Raw genomic sequence first — 20,160 nt, 5'->3', positions numbered from 1 at the left:
GCCACAGTGCACTGAGTAGCCTTAATAGCCTATGAATAATAAAAGCTGCAGCATATCAAATAATTAAACCTAATGTTTAGACTAAATAGCCGATTCTGATACGATCACAAGCCTAAAGTGTTAAATACAAAGTTGACGTATCCTCACAAAGACAAGTAATCTTACGGTTTTTAATTGATATGGAGATGTCTATGCTTATAACATTTTGGTCAGAGTTCAGTTTGGCTGAATTTTATGCACATTTCTCACATTTTCTCAAACAGTGGAGACACGTTTCTAATACTTAATGTCCTAAATCTCTGGCTTCTTATAGGCAAGGAATATTAGAAGAAAAAAAAAAAACACAGATTGAATACTAACTATCATCTGTACGTGAATAACCTGACTGAAATATCAAATTCACAAGTAAAGTGGCATGGGTGAAATCGTTTTGCTATTCTTAATATTCAGGTTTAGTTTTAAGACCAAAACTGTGGGCATTGGTATTCAGAGAAGGTTCTCACAAAAATAAAATACTTCCACAGCAAATGTTTAATGATGGAGACCTGAGGCTATATAAGCAAGTGATTTTGAGGTGACATATCATTTGAAAGTCTGTGAAATTGCACAATTTAATGGTATATTTACGTCAGAGCCCAAGAAGGGCCTGATAATGCGATACAATATTAATATTCACATAAAGACTTGAATTATATTTGCACATAAACATTTAAAGTTCATCTGTACATATTAATAAAACTCAGTTAAAGTTAATATTGCAATGCATTCATCATATATGAATAAATGGTAGTGACAAGACGTAAAAATGCTACAAAAATGTCCGAATCTCATTTTTTTCTGCCCCAGCATATCATTTATACATTTTCAGCAGGCTGGAAACTGGTTATACTCCTGCATAAGAGAAAATGTAAAAAAGGCTTTCTATTATGCAGTCAAAAGCAATGTCATTACAGCCCCGCAAAAAGCAAGCAAAGCAGGTGAATGCCATTATATCTTCCTAGTGAACCGTGCAACAAGTTAAAGAGCGAATGGCTTTGTCTGAAGCTGTTCACCACAGCACCCCACAGTCAACTGATGGAACGTGAAGGCCACAGGAGGAGGCTGGCAGGTGCTCTCTCTGAACGGGACATCAGTGGCATCATTGTGATTGTGCCCACCACTGACTTTGTATCCAGCGATGAAACGATTCCCCCGCATAGAGGATCTTAAAGGAGCAAACCGTGTCAGACTGTGGGTCGGCAGGTAGCAAAATACCCGTCGGCAATGTTCACTTCCTCCCAAAGTCCTGATCATTTGAGATTTTACAGCTTCTTAGCTCCTTTTTAAATCGCCTCTAATGAAAGGATAAAAGCACATTGATTAGTCCGTGTTCAAGGCAGCTTAATTAAAATCCAATTTTGTCAACAAAAGAAAAGGAAATGTGGAGTTTACACGGTTCACACATCTTGTATTTAAAAAGACCGGAACTACTGTGTCAAGTTTGGATCTCATCATTGATGTTTCTAATAAGCCCAGAGGGACAAATACCACAGGGAGCAACAGCGACTAATAAACAGATTAAACCATGTATGGAGAAAGTAGAAATTGTAATGACATTTTACTATAGACAATATTTAGATGATGTTAGAGATAGCAAACTCATCTCAGGATCTGGATAAATAGGAGCGTCACAAAATTCAAATGTCCTTTTTTTTTAGATAATTGAGCTGTCATTGCAAAATTAGATGAGAATTTAGATAATGAGAATTAAGTTCTGATCTGGAGATAATGGGAGCGTCGAACAAAACAATGAGCCACAACTGCTCTGGGTTTCTGTGGAGTCAGTGCTCTGACAACTAATCTCCATTTTGCTGCAGTTGCATGAATATACTTAATTTTCCATCTTTTTCTGAGTGCATCTTCCTCTTTTAAAAAAAAAATTCCTCTTTGTCTCCAGTTGCCGTTCTCCTGAAGGATGACTACTTCGTAAGAGGCGCTGGACTGCCAGGCCGCTTTAAGGCTGAGAAGATGGAGTTTCACTGGGGCCAGAGTAATGGATCATCAGGCTCTGAGCACAGCCTCGGTGGCAGGAGGTTCCCTGTAGAGGTAAAACATCCTGTTGCTACACTACATTTTGACAAACGTGCAATGTGGGTTGTTGAGGGTCAATGCTGAATGAAGAAGAGTTGTCAAGTCCCTGTAGTGAGTAGACAGATGAGTTTTTATAGACAAGTTGATATCTCCTGAACTATGAGGTGAATAGATATATATAATTGGAAATTTCCATTTGAGTAAAGCCTTGGAAGATGCAATATGCAACAATTCTTCATTTAAATGTCTAAAAACTACAAACCTATGTTATTTATTCTGTTGACCTGTGTACTTACAGTATCCAACAATGTTTCCAACAATGTTAAAACCCAGAGAAATGTATTCAAGGTAATGGGACGTTTCATGTTGGTCGCCTTTTAATTGCATCATATCAACTTTACACGTGGCTGTGTCCGTGTCTGCTACAACTTCAGGGGCAGACGATGGCGAGGGGAAAAACACACTTCTAATCAGTTAGCCAGTCTGCTGTTTTTTGCTTCCACTGTTTTAATTGGTCACTCATAATGGACCACGATCATTCATTACTATTTGCATGAATAAAACTTCACTACATTACCTCATCTGTCTCGTTGGCACCTGAGGCGCATCAGGTAGATTTTCATCAGCAATGATGTTGAAGACAACAACTCCCCTGATCCCAAGCTCATTCACGATGTCGACACATTAGGTATTTAGTTATCGTTTTGATCCAGAGACCCCTCGTAGATGAAGTTACGTATTCTAAGTTTAATGCTAAAATGAAATGCAAGACATTTACCTTCTAGAATTGACTGAATTCTGGCACAGACTCAATGGTGCTTGAAGTATTCTGCGGGTATTTTAGTCTTCACAGGTTTCGTAATGTCAGAGAGTTGATGCAGAACTGAGGCAGCCCATTAATGCCTCTGAAATCCAGTTCCAGCTCCTCTCAGGGAGGCTGAGGGCTGAAGATTGTCAGAGAAAACAAAATGTACTTTGGTCATTAGCTATTTTTAGGTAAACTCCAGCTTTCAAAGGATGCTGAACGATGATGCTTAGAGACTGCAGATAATACAGACCCGAAAGTGTGGGAAGTGTAGGCACAAGTGTTTTAACACGATCTTGCGAGTGCCTTTATGAAAGTTTATGAAAGTGAAATACTATATTCCCAGCATGCCCTATTAAAACCTCCAGACTGGAAGTTTTCAAGAAGCACAATTTGTAATAGAAAATAATATACATATTTCATTTATTTGGATTCTGTAGCGAGGATATCACATCAATGAAGGCTGCCTGAAAAGCTGCGGGGAAAATAAAGTTTTGTTATAGAATTTAAATGAAATGAACAATGAAGCATAAGTTTGTACTTTTCTCGTCCTTGAAATTTTTTTAGGGCTCAAAATCAAATCAGATTCACCAATGTCATTATTGACAAAAGACAAAGAACAGACAGAAAAAACAAAAGGAGAACCGACTGCAAGTAATAAAAGAAAAGCTGGAAAAAAATAACGGGGCACAGATATAAAGGGTATTAAGTCTGACCGAAACCTTTTGGTTTTATTTATTCTGTTTTGTGGATTAAAGCATAAATCCCACCCTTTGTATGTGGTGCAGAGAATTTTTATTAGTGCCTTTCAATTTAAAAAAAATTGTTTTTATCATTTACAATACCATTTCCATTAACTATCTAAAATGAATATGTGAACGTGTCATATTATTACATACTTTTGAGGCTTTATACAAAAACGTTTTCGCCCTCTCTATTGTCATATAATTAGCGTAAACACAACAGTGTATGAAAACAGGAACTGGTTGTCAATGTGTGTCTCCGTCCTATCTCCAAGCGCACAGCTCGAGTCCTCGTCGTTTGTTTCTTGGCCCTGTTCTTTGGAGCCCTCACTGCAGGCACGGCTTTTTTGATGCTGAATGGCTGAGTAATTAGATTTATTTTTTGCCACATCATTTTGTGTTCAGCGTAGTGTTAAAGGGCACCGGATTATATACAGCCATTATAAAGCTGTTGTGCATATGGCTCCTTTGATGGTGCGCTTCTAAATAAGACGATGGAATTCACTTTAATGACCAATTTGAGCAGCTGTTAGAAAAAAGCTGAGCAAGAACAAGTAAAGTGTGCCCTCCAGATGCATCATTTATAGATGAGATGTATACGGTAGATTTGCAGCTTAGAATGTCTTTGGGTAAAGAATTCATTTTTTTTGCTTTGACCTCTCTATGATTCTTAAAGCTAATGTGCTTGAAATATAAAAGGATCATGCTTTTTTAAATACATAAAAAAAGAACATCATGATACGAAACATCCCTGCCTGTTTGTACATGTGAACACAAACGTGATTTGGCAAAAAATATCCTCTAATTTCCCTAAAAGTAAAAAAATAATGTCCTAAAAGTAAAAATACATAGGATTATAGATGGTTTTTAAATACACAATACAATTCCCCCAATTCCCCCAAACCTGCAGGGAAAACTGGAATGACACCAAGGTCCAACAGTCCCCTTATAAAACCACATTCAAATTCACTATAGATCCAGATTATTAATTAGACTGCACACACTCCTAAATGTCAATTCTCTAAACATGTCAGATTTTTTTCATCAAGATCAATAAACTATTCTCTGAGAAATCAAATGTTGGAAAAACACCTAACCCCCCCAATGTTTTAAGTTGAAAAAAAAAACCTGGCTCTACCTTCTGTTCAAAAATCAACAGCACAGAGTGGGAGGTCGGCTTTTTTTTAATAATCCTCTTTTATCAATAAGCCAGCCTACATGTATCAAACATGGTGCATTATTTCACCCTGTAGCCTAGAGGGTGAAACAGTGAAATGAAATGATGAATGATCTTACAGGGAACTTGGTTATGTTGGCTCTAGCCTTCGGCCATTTAACTGCTCCCTGCTGTAAGATGTGGCATTTTAATTTTTCATATTTATGCCTTGACAGGATTTGATGTATTTGAGATTATATTTCATCTGACACCAGGCGTGCAGCGAACCTCTGCATGTTTCTAAATATTTGTGCACCATGCACCCACTGATCTTCACCAGCTTTTGTTTTGTTGTGTTTTATGTTTTGTTCTTGGAGAGTTAACCAGCCTGACCTTGAAGGTTGAGCTCCAGGGCTTATTTGTCTCTTAAAAAGAGACTGTTTTTTTCCCAATCTGTTGTCTAATGGTCTCCTCTGCAAATGAGTCACAGTCGGCCCTGAGTCGCATACACCGCACTGCATAAAGCATTTAACTCCAAAGCGTTGATCCCACCTGCGCTGAAAGAGAAGACACAAACAAATACATATACACTATAGTTTGCCGTGCCGTGCTATGGATACGCTCTGCATGTGTAACACGGGGATGTAAAAGAAGAAAAACACCAATGGCGTGCTCGGCCTGTAGCTCCTGACATGACATTAATCTAACAACGGTCTTTTTCATGGGAGTAAAGAGGGGAAATCAATAGATGGACCACCTGTTCGCTCAAACAGCACAATGAAAAATGAAGCAGTGAATTTTTCCTGCCTCGGGGCACCATAGGGAGATCTTTTCTAATAATATATTAGGGTGTCACCAAGGTTAGATTAATTATACATGAATTACAAATCATACCTGGGAAGGGTACGCGTTTGCACACAGTGCCGCGGATGTATGGAGTGAGTGTACTGAGAGTGCAGTACATTTCAGAACAGCTCCAGAAGCACTGGAAGCATATTTGCATCAGAGAGTTAAGTTTACAGCGAGGGTCAAGACATGGAGATGATGCGGAGCTGAAAGCCTGTTACACTGAACTTTAACAAAAGCCCTTGCAGACACACAAACCACCAGCAAATAAGGAAAACATATTTACTGGTTTAACAACACGTATACACTGTAAATTGAAAAACACAGTCGTCAGCTTTGCCACACATAAGGCATAACAAAATGTGCTGGTAATACAAGAAATACAGTCGCGCATAGTAAATACAACCTAATCCTGAAAATACCACTCAAATACACTGAGGGTATAGACAAACGCGTCTGAAAAACAGAAAATAAAACATGAAAACTAATGAACACCCCTGACTGAGCGAGTCGAGGTTTGTGGAGCATGGAATTACTGAAGTCAGGGGTGGGAATGGAGTGGCTGGTAAAGGCTGTATGCAATAATATCTGAAGAATGATGTGTGTTTATGATGTGTAACTCGCAACAGCCGTCATAGCAACAGTAATATATGGACACATTTGGCGTTAATGTATATTTACCAGCTATTTGTTTGGTTCCACTCTGCTGTTGAATGATTGTATTATCAGATGTTTGCCAGAATTAGGTCAATGTGAAAAGGAAACGTCGAGCATATTCAGATACAGACATTGGGCTGTGTGGCTGTCATTGGAAATAACAACTCAAAGGGCACTTGGAGTTTAAATACCTCTGCCAAGGCTAAAAATGTCCTGTATTTCAGATCAGCTCTGAAATTGAATGAGTTCTTCCTTGGATAATGCTCCAACCATCCACAGAATTTCTTGGAAATCATTTTCTGCAAAATCAAACAGATAAACAAATGCAACTTAAAACTAGAATGGTACTTAGTAGAGTGTATTCCTCCGCCAAGGCCCAACAGTCCCCTTATTCAAATTTACTAGATCCAGATTTTTATTTTGATCTGCAGCAAATTGCACCCACTCAGAATTTATTTTTTTCATCAAGAACCATGAATTATTCAACAAAATCAACTACAATGTTGGAAGAACCCTCATCTCGCAATGTTAAAGAAAGTGAAAAAACAAAATCCCTTGATCTGGATCCGCACTAAACTTCTCCCATAACCCATGTTGCCTCCTTCCAGCAAGATTCATGGAAATCTGTTCAGTAGTGTTTGTGTAATGCTGCTGACTAACAGACAAGCAAACACCGATGAAAACCTCGCCTCCTTGTCAGAGGTAATAAATACGGTCTATCTATATTTACTGACCCATAATCCTCTCTCCATTCCGGTAATATGTGAAACACCGAGTTTCATGTGAAACCCACTGTAGTGATTTTGCGACACTCAATTCTTCTTGAAATGGATTTTTGTAGGGTGTTCAAATGGAAGAAATAAGGTGGATGGTGATGTGAGTGAGATAATCATCATGTGTTACAGACGGGTTTACCTGTTAAACACAAGGCACTGTGGTAGCACAGTGGTACAGAATAAAGAAAGAAAATAGGAGTAAATTTGTGCTGCTGGGATAAAAAAATCTAAGACCTGCACACACAAACTTATTTTGTGTAGTTTTCTTGTCTCGCCTCAGTATCTTGTTGTCTGGGGAAATCATGCCAAACATGACTTTGTTTTTTCACCTGTTTGTGCTTAAATGGGACTTGGGAATGCAGAGCAGTTTTCTGCACTCGTGTTTGCACTCACTCTGCGCCTGAAACTGAGGAAAGGAGTGCTATAGACTGAATTTAGACAAAACAGCGGCTCGATAGATGTGGATTTCATGGGCTTTATGCTCTGTAGAGAAAACTGGAGGTAAATTATAAAGCTCAAATAATGTTTTGTTGTCTTTTAGCTTCCACCTGCTCCCTCTGGTCTTTTGCAAGCTGCCATTGATTACGGGTACTCATCATTTTCAAAAGTATCTTGTAACACATTGTGCCGTAGAACAGTGCTGTTAATTGCTTTAAAAATCAACTCAAAACCTGGTTAAAATCGACTGCTTTCAGCATCATCTGTGGAAGAAGTTTACTCCAAACGAGTGGTTCTACATCACATCTCAATAACATCCTGTGAAATGAAGCGTGCAATCGAGTGACTCAAATCGCTTTTGGCAACATTTATGTTTTATTGGCTGCTTTGTACATGTTAAGTGATAATTGATCATTTGTTTGATAATCACGTTTTCCAAAGTGTGGTGTTAACAAGAGCGGGTCACATGAGCCAATCCCAGTGAGTAAATTAAGCCTTAGGGGGGGGCAGCTTAATTGGGTAATGTAGTTAATAACATCTGAAGGGTGATGAATGGCCAGTGCTCTTTCTTGCTGAGTTCTCAGACAACAAATTAGCTTCATTAAAGTCTGCAGTTAAAGGAACTCTGAAGGAAGCTGATTAACTCAAATTATCTGGATTGAGTCACTCTGTACCTGGTTCAGGCCTGTGGTACACATTAATGGATCCATGCTTATTTATGCGCTTATTTACTTTCACTATTTACATCTGTTGTCAGCACAGCCGACTGGGGCGGTGGGGGGGTCTCGTAATTTTCCTTTGAAAGAGAAAAAAGGATTTTAATTAAATCAACATCTAGGACCTTTTTCTTATTGCCAATTAACTTGTTTCAGTGACATGAAAGGCTTTTTCAATTTAAAGAGGCCCACGACAGTGAGATGATGGACAGGTCCAATTGCTACTTTTAGAATCATTTACTGATTTCGATCAGCACTATATGTGTCTGCTATGAGACGAAAGAACAAACGAAAATCATATATATATATATATATATATATATATAGTGCAATGCAGGTAAATGGTGCACTCTGATGGTTTGTGGATTATACCCAAACAACCTGAGCTTTGTTGAGAAATCTGAAGCGATGTTGTGGATGATTTAATATAATTGGGTGCAATGATTAAAAGAACACCATTCTCTTAGATCTCCCCACAGGAAAAGAGCCCATTCCTCCACCTCTCAGCTCATGACTGCCTCAGTGAGGACAGTCGCCCTGAGGAATGGGCCTGCTGTATTTCTTCAGCATCCTCCAGGAGTGGCAGCACACAAAAAGGAATGACACAGATTATGGGAGATTGATGAGAGTGATAAATACTCCCTCTTTTATGCCCCTCAAAACAGCTTTTCATCAGCTCCTCAGCCGTGTGTCCAAGTGATTGATGGCAGGACCGTTCGTTCTCCTTGTCCACTTCTCAAGCTGTTTATGCTCTGTTTCCCATCACAGATGCAGATCTACCTTTACAATTCAGATGACTTTGACAGTCTCAGCGCTGCCATCAAGGAAAGACGCATCATCGCTGCCATGGCCGTCTTCTTCGAGGTAAAGTACCATCAAGAATGGAGGTCACGACAACTATAAAAAGAAAATCATGATTACATAAAAACACCCACAGAACATTGCCCATAGACTTTATATAAAGATGGAAGCAGATCTCCACTTCCCCCCATTGTGCAAAATGAACCTAAACATAATTTGTTTGTTTGAGTCAGCACAGTAGTGATTGTGGTTTGGAGCTGCACTATCAACATCCAGCCAATACACATGCTCAACCAACTGAGAGTCTGCCTTACCTGTCAATCCGGATGTTTTACCCCCTTTTTTAGCATCTAATAGAAACCAAATTTACCAAAAATGTAGGTAAATGGACAGAAACCCTCTTTAACAACATTTAATTTTAGGCTTACTTTAACTTTTTAGTTAGATCCATGTCCAAACAACTAATATGGAGGAGGCAGGATTTTTTACTTATACTGCAGCCAGCCCCCAGGGGATGAAACTAGATCTGGCTTCACTTTTGGGGAGCAGTCATGTCGTTCGTCTTTAGATTCAGCCTAAGGCATAGACGGAGAGCAGGGCTCAAGTGATTGCAACGTCTGTGTGTTAAAATATATCACCAACTATCGTATGGAATGCAATGGGATTCTGTGTGTTCACCTCAAACTGAATTCTTATCACTTCGATGAGCTCCTGACTTTAAAAACAGAACCATCATCAGGAGAAAAAAAACATGTTTCTTCAATGACCAAATACCAATAATATTCCAATCAACCTTAAGTGATTAGTTTTCTCAGATGAGATGCACTGATCTGAGGAAAACGTCTGTGTAATGGTTTTTCATTTAGTTGTTGGTAGTATTACCCAAAAGGAAAGTATCCTTTTTAATAGGCATATAAATATTTTTTTTCTAAACATGAACCACTTACTGCCAAATGCTACAATTAGTTAAGGAAACCAGGGAAATAAGTAAATCAATAGTGGATTGAAAGAAACTGAGGAAAAAGTAAAGTGCGCCCTGAAAATACAACTATGAATCACACAGGGTGAAAAAGGATGTTGTTAAACAGCGAGGCAATTATGACTTGCTGGGATAGTTGGGAATGTATTTGTCCAATTATGAAAAAGTTTAAATATTAATACGCTTTTTAGGTCACTAAAAGATAAATATTTATTAGAAATGATCCCTGACACCTTTATTGTGATAGGACATTTTCTTTTCACCTGGCTGCTGATTAGTTTTTTTGTTCTGTGGCACATTGCAGATTGCTTTCCCGAGATACTACAAATTGTCCCCTGAAGGTCTGTGCACATAAGCACTTAATGGACAAGAATGGTCCTAATTTCTGTTAACTGTAAAAACACCTCCGAGATTTATGAACCGTGGAAAAGCACACACCAGCAGCGATGACACTTTCAGGGTCCCTCTCCATGTTACTCTCTTTATTTCTATTAGCGCTATCTTTGCGATTGATGACAGGGGATCAATGCTCGCTTACTTTCAGCCTAATAGTATATAGACAAGGGTCGGATCTCGCCGAAGGGAGGCTGGAATGGGGACACAGGTGTTTGCAATGTAGGTCTACTCTTAGACAGTGATGAACCGTGTGTACGAGGACCTAAATGCCTCTGCTGGGTCCTGACAACCCTATTGGTTACTGCAATTAGTACCACCGTACACAATCCGCTGAATAGCAGTTTACAGTGTGAGGGTTTTTTAAGCGGACACACACATTGGCTCAGATTTACCATTTCTAATCAATGAGAAGTGTTCTTCCTATGCTCCCCAAAGGCCTATTAATGGGCTCTAAGGTGTGCATATTATCCATATTCAGCATTCACTTCCACACGATTATTCTCCTCTGACTGACCTGAATTAATGTTGAGCAAGGGAAGATTGGTCCCCGTGTCCCACCACTGTTTTGTCCAGTTTCGTCTCTTAAGTAGGACATTGGGAATATTGCAAACATGTCGGACTTGGCAATATTTGTTAGTGTTCAGTCATTGCAAATAATTAAGAGCAGAGCGAACCGATAAGGAGGGAATCAGCACAGTGTAGCTGGCAGCCAAAAGGCCTTGGCGAGTTGTGGAGGTCACACTGGTTAGCAAGAGCTAAGAGCTACAGAAGGACACGAAGCCTTTGAAGTCGTCAGAGTCAATGTCTCGTAAAAATCAAAGCATCAAAAGCACAATTAGAGTGAACAGATTGAAAGCAGAGCCGTGATCAAATGAATGGCTTTATTAATGCTGCTGTGTACGCACAAGGATACTGTAGTCAAGGTAACTTCGTGAAACATGCTACAATCTGGATGATAACTACAGACACATGATAATGATTTGTTTTAACATGTGTTAAATACTGCTGTGTATTTGGTCGAGTAAGTGTCATTCACTTTTTTCTTTTTGTCTTGGATGATTTGTTGGGACACATACACAGTTTACATTCTAGTCCTGTGGTACAACAGCACCAACGTGCTTTAAAATGAGGACTGAGGATTCACGGAGAGAAAATTGACTCAAAATTACCTGTTGGCTGAAATATTGAGCTTCCAACGTTGACGATAATCATGTTGCAAAGTGTACACGTTTTGCATTCACTCACTTCAGAGGATGAGCCACCGGCATCTGCCTTTTCCCAGCAGAATTGCACAACCCAGCAATAGCTTATGTAAGCCGTGTATAGTCATTTAGGGAATAAAATTAATTTACCATACATTTATGGTTCCATTTATTTAATGTCTTTTCTGTCCATTTAGAAAAAGGTCTTTCTCACGTTGGAATTAGGCGCGAATTCACCGAAAGCCCAGGCGATCTGTACACACAGGAAGCTCTTTAAAAGCTAAATGCACATTTTTGAGCAAAGTAATGCACAAATCATTGTATGCATTTGTAAATCTCATTTTTAACATAAAGATCATGTAATACACATTTGGGACAGTTTTTTTATACAAAATCTTACTATAATAATCTAACATAATGAATTTCAAAAGAACAGATGGTCTGTGCTAGATTATATTATATTTTAGAGACTTTGCCCTTTCTTCATCCAACCGCTGTATTTTGTTCATATTGATTGTCTTTAGTTATTATGTCTTTATTATTACAGTCTTGTAATCCCTTTTGTAATCTGCTGTCTCTGGACATTTCCTGCAGCTGGGACAAAAGGACAATCCAGCTGTGGACCCTATCATCCAGGGGCTGAAAGGAGTCGTGCATCATGGTAAGTAATGGGAAAAGTAGGATCCTTACAAATTCTATTTATTTATGTGGTCAGAGCATTTGCATATAATCTCCATAAATGTATGTTTTTGTTCTGCTCTGTTTATCTGAAGTGTTTTGTATTTCTTTATTTATTTTCCACAGATGCATTGCTTTTATCAAAACCAAAATCTCCTCCGCATGAAACATTGCTCTGGGGATTAAGTTCATGCGGAATACTCAAAAAAGAAATAATCCTCCAGTACAAAATCACTCAGATATTGCTGTTTTTGATGCTTTGGTTGATCCTCGAGGTAAATTCCTCATGACGGTCCTTCCTGCCTCTGTGGTACGAACACCGATGCTCTCTTTAATTCAAGCACACTGTGTTTTTTAAATGTCAAATTAGTGTAAACACAAGATACGAGCTGAGTTGAACTGAAAAATGAGATAAATTTAGCAGGATACTGCCTCTCGCTCTCTAGTGTAGCTCCACAGTGGGAGACCACAGCTTCACTCACCGAGACAGAACTACTAATTACATCAGAGCCTCAATTAGACAACACTCAGATGTACATGTTCACTCTCATGGACTGTGGCTCCTGTAGAGGCTCATACTCACGTTTAAACTATTAATGTCTCGAGCTGCAGGTCATGGCACTTTTCTTCGTGGCATATTGTCTTAAATTACTGCTGCTTTGCTGGCTCCGCTGCATGCATGACTTATGCACAACATAAGCAGATGTTTTAACATGACTGTGTAATCCTTTACCGCTGCTTGGGACGCAGCAGCTCTGTTTACACGGACACATATGGCTTGTTTTACAACCCGCCGCTGACGGCCTTTATGTGAGCACAATCATTTGCTGACAAGAACATGTGGATGAGGATATGGAGAGGCATAGTGTCACAGTTCTCGGAAAAGGGGGCATGTCTCAGGAGGCAGACGTAAAAGTTTAGTCTTTTCTTATGAAAAAGAAGAAAGATTCAAAAAAGAAAATCCTCACAGGCAAACAAAGTATAAAGGGTTGAGCTGAGACAAAATCTATAAACATGTTCAGGATCAAAAGGGGCAGGCGAAGAAGAGAGCGCTGGCAAGCTGAGGCACATGGCACAAAGACAGTCTGGCAGAGAGCAAGTGGTCAAGGACCAGTACATATAGGAGGGAACTAATGAGGGATTGGGGAACATGTGAGCAGGTGAGTGGGGAGGAGGTGCAGGTCAGGTGATAGTACTGGTGGAAAAAGACCGGCAGGTGGGAGTAGCAGGGTCTGAGTTGACATATGCACAAACAACTGAACTGAGTGAATGAAAGGGTGAAACCTCACTAAAGCTGGACTCAGGCAACTGTGGTTACAGAACCATTCTGAAATATCCCGAACTGCCCGCAGAATCATCTGGGCCGCCCTGATTTTTATCAAACATATTGTGGATTCAATATCAAACCAAAACAGCTAATAAGAGAGACTGGAGCCTCTGAGCGTGCTGCCAAGCAACGATGAACATTCTGAGGCTAACGTCCGCTAGCGTGCTATAACTGAAATTTTAAATCTCAACAGATGATTAGATAACCTGTGTTGGCTGTGTTTCTCCGACCATTATCTCATCCGGAATCGTTTAGCCTCCTGCTTTTATTTATTAACATTAGAGCAAGTTGTCACTACCTCTGGAACACTGACATTGTGAAGAGAAATGTTTATTCTCCAAAATGTTATTGAGGTAATTGCAATAAAGAAAATGGCCTGTTTTTTGATTGGCCTGGTGTCCGCTTGAGGGGCTTTTCACCGCTGGTTTTCATCTCACAGAGGTATTTAAGCTCCACTTTTCTTCTGTTATAAAACCCTGACAAAGGCAGGTTGCCAAAACGTGGGTTATGCTAGTTTATTTCATGAATCTCCATCAGTCTCCGAAAGTGGCTGAACTCTGTGCTGTGCAGATGCACAGATGTTTGTGCTAACTCCACAGTATCTCTCATCTCCCAGCTGAGAGCGAGCTCAGTGTGGGTGTGGTGGTGGTTTTTTGAACTCTCTTCCTGCTGGCTGCTAAATGCTCCTCGTCTCCTCCCCCGTTTGGGTGGTTGGTTTTCCACTAGCTCGTTATCCCACAGTCATCCATCCATCAGCATCTCGGCGGCCCACGAGCGATAGGGCACGTACACCGCCTGAAGACGGGGAGAAGAAAGGCTGTGAATACTGAATTTGACTCTGAGTACAGATGAGGCGCTGGGGCGAGCCCTCCAGTGCCTCAGTAATGCTATCAAATGCAAACCACACCCCGAACCTCTGTTTCTCTTTAGATAAGATCGTGAGCTGTGAGAGATTGGACTTGACGTAAATTCAGCTTTATTTGGATTTTTCACATTATATTTGAAGTAAAAAATAAATAAATAAAACAAGCTCACTTGCACGGCGTGGCGTGTTTGCAGGAGATAAAGGGATATTCGTCTGCATCACAATCTGCTGCTTGTTGTTATTATGTTTTACATGACCTCGCCTGGTTCTGATCACAGCGGATAGAACAGATCCGGTAATCATTCGGATCCGTCTTAATCCCCGTGGCCCACGCTGTGGTTGTTAACACGGAGAAGAGCACGCTACCACCAAGCCACAGATCAGCTTTCAGGGCATGGACATTTTATCAGCCTACCCTCCGTTTGCTCCTCTCTCAGCCCATCTGAGTACAGAGATCTGGCCAGAGTGATAACAACTGCTGAGGCTTTTAACTGCTTCCACCGTCGTTCCACTGGTGGAGGCTTCAGGAAAGCAGTAAAATTGCCACGGGGAGAGTGAAATGAAACGACCTTGTAAATGTTGGTGTAAATGTAAGATATGCAGGGTTTTTAGCAGAGCATTAAAGGGTGAAAGATGTGCTATTTTTGTGGCGGTACAGAAAGAAGTCTGTGATTTTTCCTCCGTGTGTATTGACACGTTTTTTGGTGCCGTGCTCTCCCCAGAAAAGGAGACCAACCTCAGATCTTTCGTCCTGAGGGATCTGCTGCCATCATCAGTGGACAGCTATTACCGATACACCGGCTCTCTGACCATACCTCCCTGCAGCAAGGTAGTGGAGTGGATCATCTTCTCCAGGCCTGTGTATCTGTCCTACTCACAGGTGCGTTCAGTTCCCACACACACACTCTCACACACACACACATGCCCAGACAGGTACATTATCCACGCACAGTCAGATCCCATTCGCACATAGTCAGTGGATCACTTGCTGTCCTACAGCGCCGGCGCACAAGCAATTTTTCCCTTCATCTACCTCTCCTCTTTCTTCCCGTTACCCTTGTTCCTCCCCTGCTACTCTGCATATGAAACCATAACTGCCAATATAGGGGATGATTAAACGGGGAGGGGGGAGCCAATTAGTGGTATTTGAATGATAGTAAGTGTGAGACGGCTCTTATACATATATCATGCTGTGGGACTGAGACCGTGACTATAGGCTCTTCAATAGAATACTGCTGCACGTTGAGTTAAATCTTCCTCAATATCAGTTACTGCAGTTACAGTTTAACATATGTTTAATAAAAATGCTGCGTACTTACTTCAGCCACCTATGTGCTGGACAAAAAGCTTACCTCCAACTGGTTAAGCCATTGTGATAACGTATGCCAAATCATGCCCCACGCTTTTTGCTGATCCCATATACAGTCCTTTGCTGCATCTTTTTACACATACAATTCTCGGGTTCCCCAGCTGCACATCCTCTCCGTCGTCGACAATTTGCAGGGCTCAGTGGAATTTCTATCAGCTTGCAGGAGGACAAATCTTTTGTTCCGAAATGACTCGTGCTGCAAGAATATTGACCACCGCTACAATGTTTGTGACGCTCGCAGATAGTCTTTATGAACCCATAATTCATTTCTCCAAGCACGCATAGGACACATTGATTCCACAGTGTCTGTAATGTGTAGTCATTACAGCACGCGGCAGGAGATCATTCATGGCAATCAATGGCCACAAATTTTGCCCCATTGAGAAGTTACAGGCCGGTAGGTAGCCAGGATGATGATTGAGGTCCGTGCCTGCTGGGGCCTGTGGTGTGAATGCCTCTTGCAAATACTGTGCTCTGGTTGTGAACAGTCAGCTACTGGCAAGTGGATACAAATGCAGTCCTGCATGATGTATTATATTCTACACACACACACACGCATATTGTAATACTAGCGCTTAAATTGGCTTCAAATATCTTTTCTCTGTTTCTTTTTTTCCAACTAGCTGGAGGCCTTTTACTCCATCTTTACAACAGAGCAACAGGACCATGTTAAGTCTGTGGAGTACCTAAGGAACAACTTCCGACCCCTGCAGGATCTGGACAACAGGAAAGTCTTTAAGTCAGCTGTGAAAGAAGCATGGCAGAGGGATTTGACTGAGGTCCTGAGGAGCCCTCACAGCACTGAGTCTTCAAGAGGTAACTTACATGTGATGCATATCATACATTGTTTGAGATTCTCCCTGTGGTTTGCACTATAGCACAGGGGATATAGGGCATTAAATCCAAGGAGCTACCCACTATTTTATTAGTTCTTAGAGTTTGAAGTAAAATGAGGTCACAAGTATTATGGTTAGGTCTGGAAAAGTATTATGTAATGTACACTGTCTGTAGGCCAAGGTTACGTCAGACATCAGCAAACATTGCATCCCATCCAAAAGCTTCCCAAAGTCATTCCCAAGCCCATCTACGTTTTCAAATTTGTCCAAACCGAATGTTTTCTAAGCCCCTAGCCCTTAGTTACTGTTCCCATGACTTTCAAGTTGTCCATTCTCACCCAGCACATATACGGTTTACCATGATAACTGACAGATTTATTACTGTGACGTCTTAGGAACCTTGAGTCCTTGATTTCAAACAGTGGGACATTTCATTAGTTATCGCGAACTAGCTAATTCAAGCTAACACTAGCATCGTGAGTCAGATGATGGCTTGTATTAAAACAATTGCATCCCGCCAAGGGGTCTTAAACAAAATGGAAGGATATTTGATGGCTACATAATGATATTACGTCTGAGGTTAAAGCTACATGCTAATAGCTACACAACTGCATCCCAACCATGATCGAATAAGACTTAGAATACTTAAGATATAACAAACTATTCCTCTCAACAGAACCTAAAGTTTGATAATTCCTTTTTTTAATGTAAATATTTCATAGTAATTCTTGTCTTAAGAAATCCTAATTGCTAATTGCTATTGTCCTTCTCTAATTGGTTTGATTTATTCAAGCTTTATATGGTAAGATTTGACCACATATTATCTTTCGCACCATTTTGTTTTTCAGAAAGCATATTTGGCTTTTTAGCAATATTTCATCATCTTGCTGCTCAATGGAGAACCCTTTATTTATTCTGAAATCAGTGGGTCGATTAACATAATTGGACTGAAGATGTTATTCGTATTTTCCCTGTTGGTGGTGTAAAAAGCACCATATGCGTATAATGTGTGATTAAAATCATTAAAGGTAATAATTTACATTCCTAGATATTTCTGTGTGAAGCCAGTCCAGTCAGAAGGGTGCCCATCATTCTGTCTTTGTTTCAACTCGTTCTTATATCAAAGTTAACGCCAAGCACAGATCTCACACAGGGCTTTATTATTTGAGCGTTTTTGTTCGTCTCGCTCTTTTATGCGCGCGTCTTGCAGCACTTGCTTGAACAGAGCAGTGCAGAAACTATGGAGACTAATGAGGAAGGCTGCTGCTCCTTAAAGTGGTGTTGTTGGTGTCTAGTGCAGAGAATTGATTGGTAATGCCTGTGATGAAGTTGGAGCACCCTAACCGGGGCCGATCAGCAATCATCATTAATATGTGGCACAGCTAAAATAGACCCATGCAAATTAAGTTGTGAAATTGCTTTTGTGGCATTATGTCAGTGGGCAGAATGAATGTGGACCAGTATCGCTCCTCTTTTTTTCCTCCCCTCCCACATCCCCTCGTTCCAGCTCATTTTCTCTTTGTGTCTCACACATTTTTATTTCTCTCTCAAAATGTAAGAATTCATAGTAGATTGGGTGACGCTGGCAGTGAACAGTGTCAATCTTATCTTCAGGGGTGGTACCTGTCAACTCTCTGTCTGTCTGTGGGTGGGTGGGTGGGGCAGGGGATTTTATCTGCGTGCAGTAAATGATGGCTTTTGATTGTAAATGCTAGGAGAGCCAGGGCCACACTTTGACTGACTGTTCCATCCCTGTGGCTTTTATTGCCACGAGGGTTGTTTGGATATTACAGATGCATAGCTAACCTTTCTGAGGTTAGCTATGCAGAGTACAGGTTGCAGGTTTTGTTTGCATGGGGCAGACTTTTTGTTTGGCGATAATGCCAAGAATACATGGGTCAATATTTTACTTCAGCGTTTGTGTGTTCTCTGAGGCTTTACATTGTTCTCCATGTGTAAAAACAAGCTCTGCAATCCGTCATACAAAAATTGTAGCCTTTATCTGACGAGATATGTTTAGAACTTGGTTTTTGGTGGTATTACTTTTATTCATTTACTCTGGGTTTTTTCTCAGTTACTAGTAGATAATAGTTAATCGCATCGTCAATATTTTTTTCTACGAAATGACAGAAAATAAATCCATGCTGATGGTTTACACTTGCTTCTTTTTTTCAACCTATTGTAGAAAGCTCAAATATACTGAATTACAGCGATATAAAAGAGATAAAAGCAGCCATTTCTCTCTGGTACCAAGGAAAGTTTGGAATATATGACTGAAAAGGCTTTAACAAATTATCTAAGCACTTGTCAGTTAATTTTCTTTCACTTAGCCAATAATTAATGCAGCATTATTAACACAGTCCAACATTGTAATTCTGTTCATCAGTGTTAAATCTGTGCTTGTAGTTCTAGCAACAATTACACGAACAAAATAAGTGCTGTACAAATAACTGTTGCAGTTGCCGCGTTGGTATTTAGCCCTCACATATAGAACTTGACTTCCTTGCAAAGCTCAGAAAATACCAGATATTTATGTTAAAACCAACTTCATGTCTTCAGTTGTGTTCTCAGGGAAATTCTTGTTTTCCCATCATTATTACAGTGTCTGCACACAGCTTCTTTAAAACAAGTTGCATATCCTCGAGAGGTTAGAAGCACCAGATCTGCTAATTGTCGACAGACAATTTATACCCTTTATGATAGAAGCTGCAAGGAGAAATAATCAAGCTCTGATATGAGCCATCATAGGCTGAGGTAAAAGTATAATTAGGCTTCTTTTAGGTTACAGTCGATGTATTCACACATAAATAATATAATTATCTCAAGTGCCACTACCATGTTGGGCACAGTTCTACTGATGAAACATTATGTACTATTCACTGTTTCATTCATACTGAAGTTCATGTTTTCAGTTGAACCTGAGTTGATGTGACAAAATCCCATTTGCATTCACATTTTGAACGGTTTTAGATGAGAGCTAATTAGTTTTGCTGCCAAACTGCCATTGTATTAAAATGTTTTTCTGAAACGAACAACGGCCTTAGATCAATTGGTTTCCAATTAACACAGAGGCATCGTGTTCACTCCTCGGTGGATCACATGTGAGAGCAGTTGTCCCGGTTATTCTGAACAAATGTTTACATTTTTGGCAGAAGTACAAATGGTACCAAGAGGTCTCCAGCAGCTGTTGATTTTAGTGTTGCCAGTTCACCGCTGCAGATGGTGACAGGGATGATGACTGTAATGATGCAGGCAGAGAAACCACCACGGCGTCTTCAGCTGTTATTAAATGACTGTTGAGTCAGTGGATTTGACAACAAACATCCGATGGGTTATAATGCGTTTCACACCTGTCACACCTCATCAACACCCCAGGATTTTCTCGCCATTGTGTTTTTCCCCCGTGTCCCTCTGACTGATTACCTTCCGCCCTGTCTCCCTTTCACATATCATGGTCCATAATTTGCACCATAGCTTCAATGTGCAAATAGGGAAAACTG

General features: G+C 40.2%; 1 protein-coding gene across 1 annotated transcript in view; it reads left to right on the top strand.

Moving 5' to 3' along the window:
• Nucleotides 1–20,160, top strand: part of ca16b (carbonic anhydrase XVI b) — a 94,187-nt gene that overhangs the window by 53,964 nt on the left and 20,063 nt on the right. Inside the window, exons 4-8 of the mRNA XM_034586302.1 lie at nt 1,937–2,085; nt 8,976–9,071; nt 12,180–12,246; nt 15,178–15,335; nt 16,448–16,640. Of these exons, the coding sequence (XP_034442193.1) occupies nt 1,937–2,085; nt 8,976–9,071; nt 12,180–12,246; nt 15,178–15,335; nt 16,448–16,640 (663 nt within the window). The remainder of the gene's footprint in view (nt 1–1,936; nt 2,086–8,975; nt 9,072–12,179; nt 12,247–15,177; nt 15,336–16,447; nt 16,641–20,160) is intronic.

This window comes from Hippoglossus hippoglossus, chromosome 5 (assembly GCF_009819705.1).
Source record: "Hippoglossus hippoglossus isolate fHipHip1 chromosome 5, fHipHip1.pri, whole genome shotgun sequence".
NCBI lineage: Eukaryota > Metazoa > Chordata > Actinopteri > Pleuronectiformes > Pleuronectidae > Hippoglossus > Hippoglossus hippoglossus.
The sequence above is the reverse complement of the archived record's forward strand: the minus strand, read 5'-3'. Positions and strand labels throughout refer to the sequence as shown.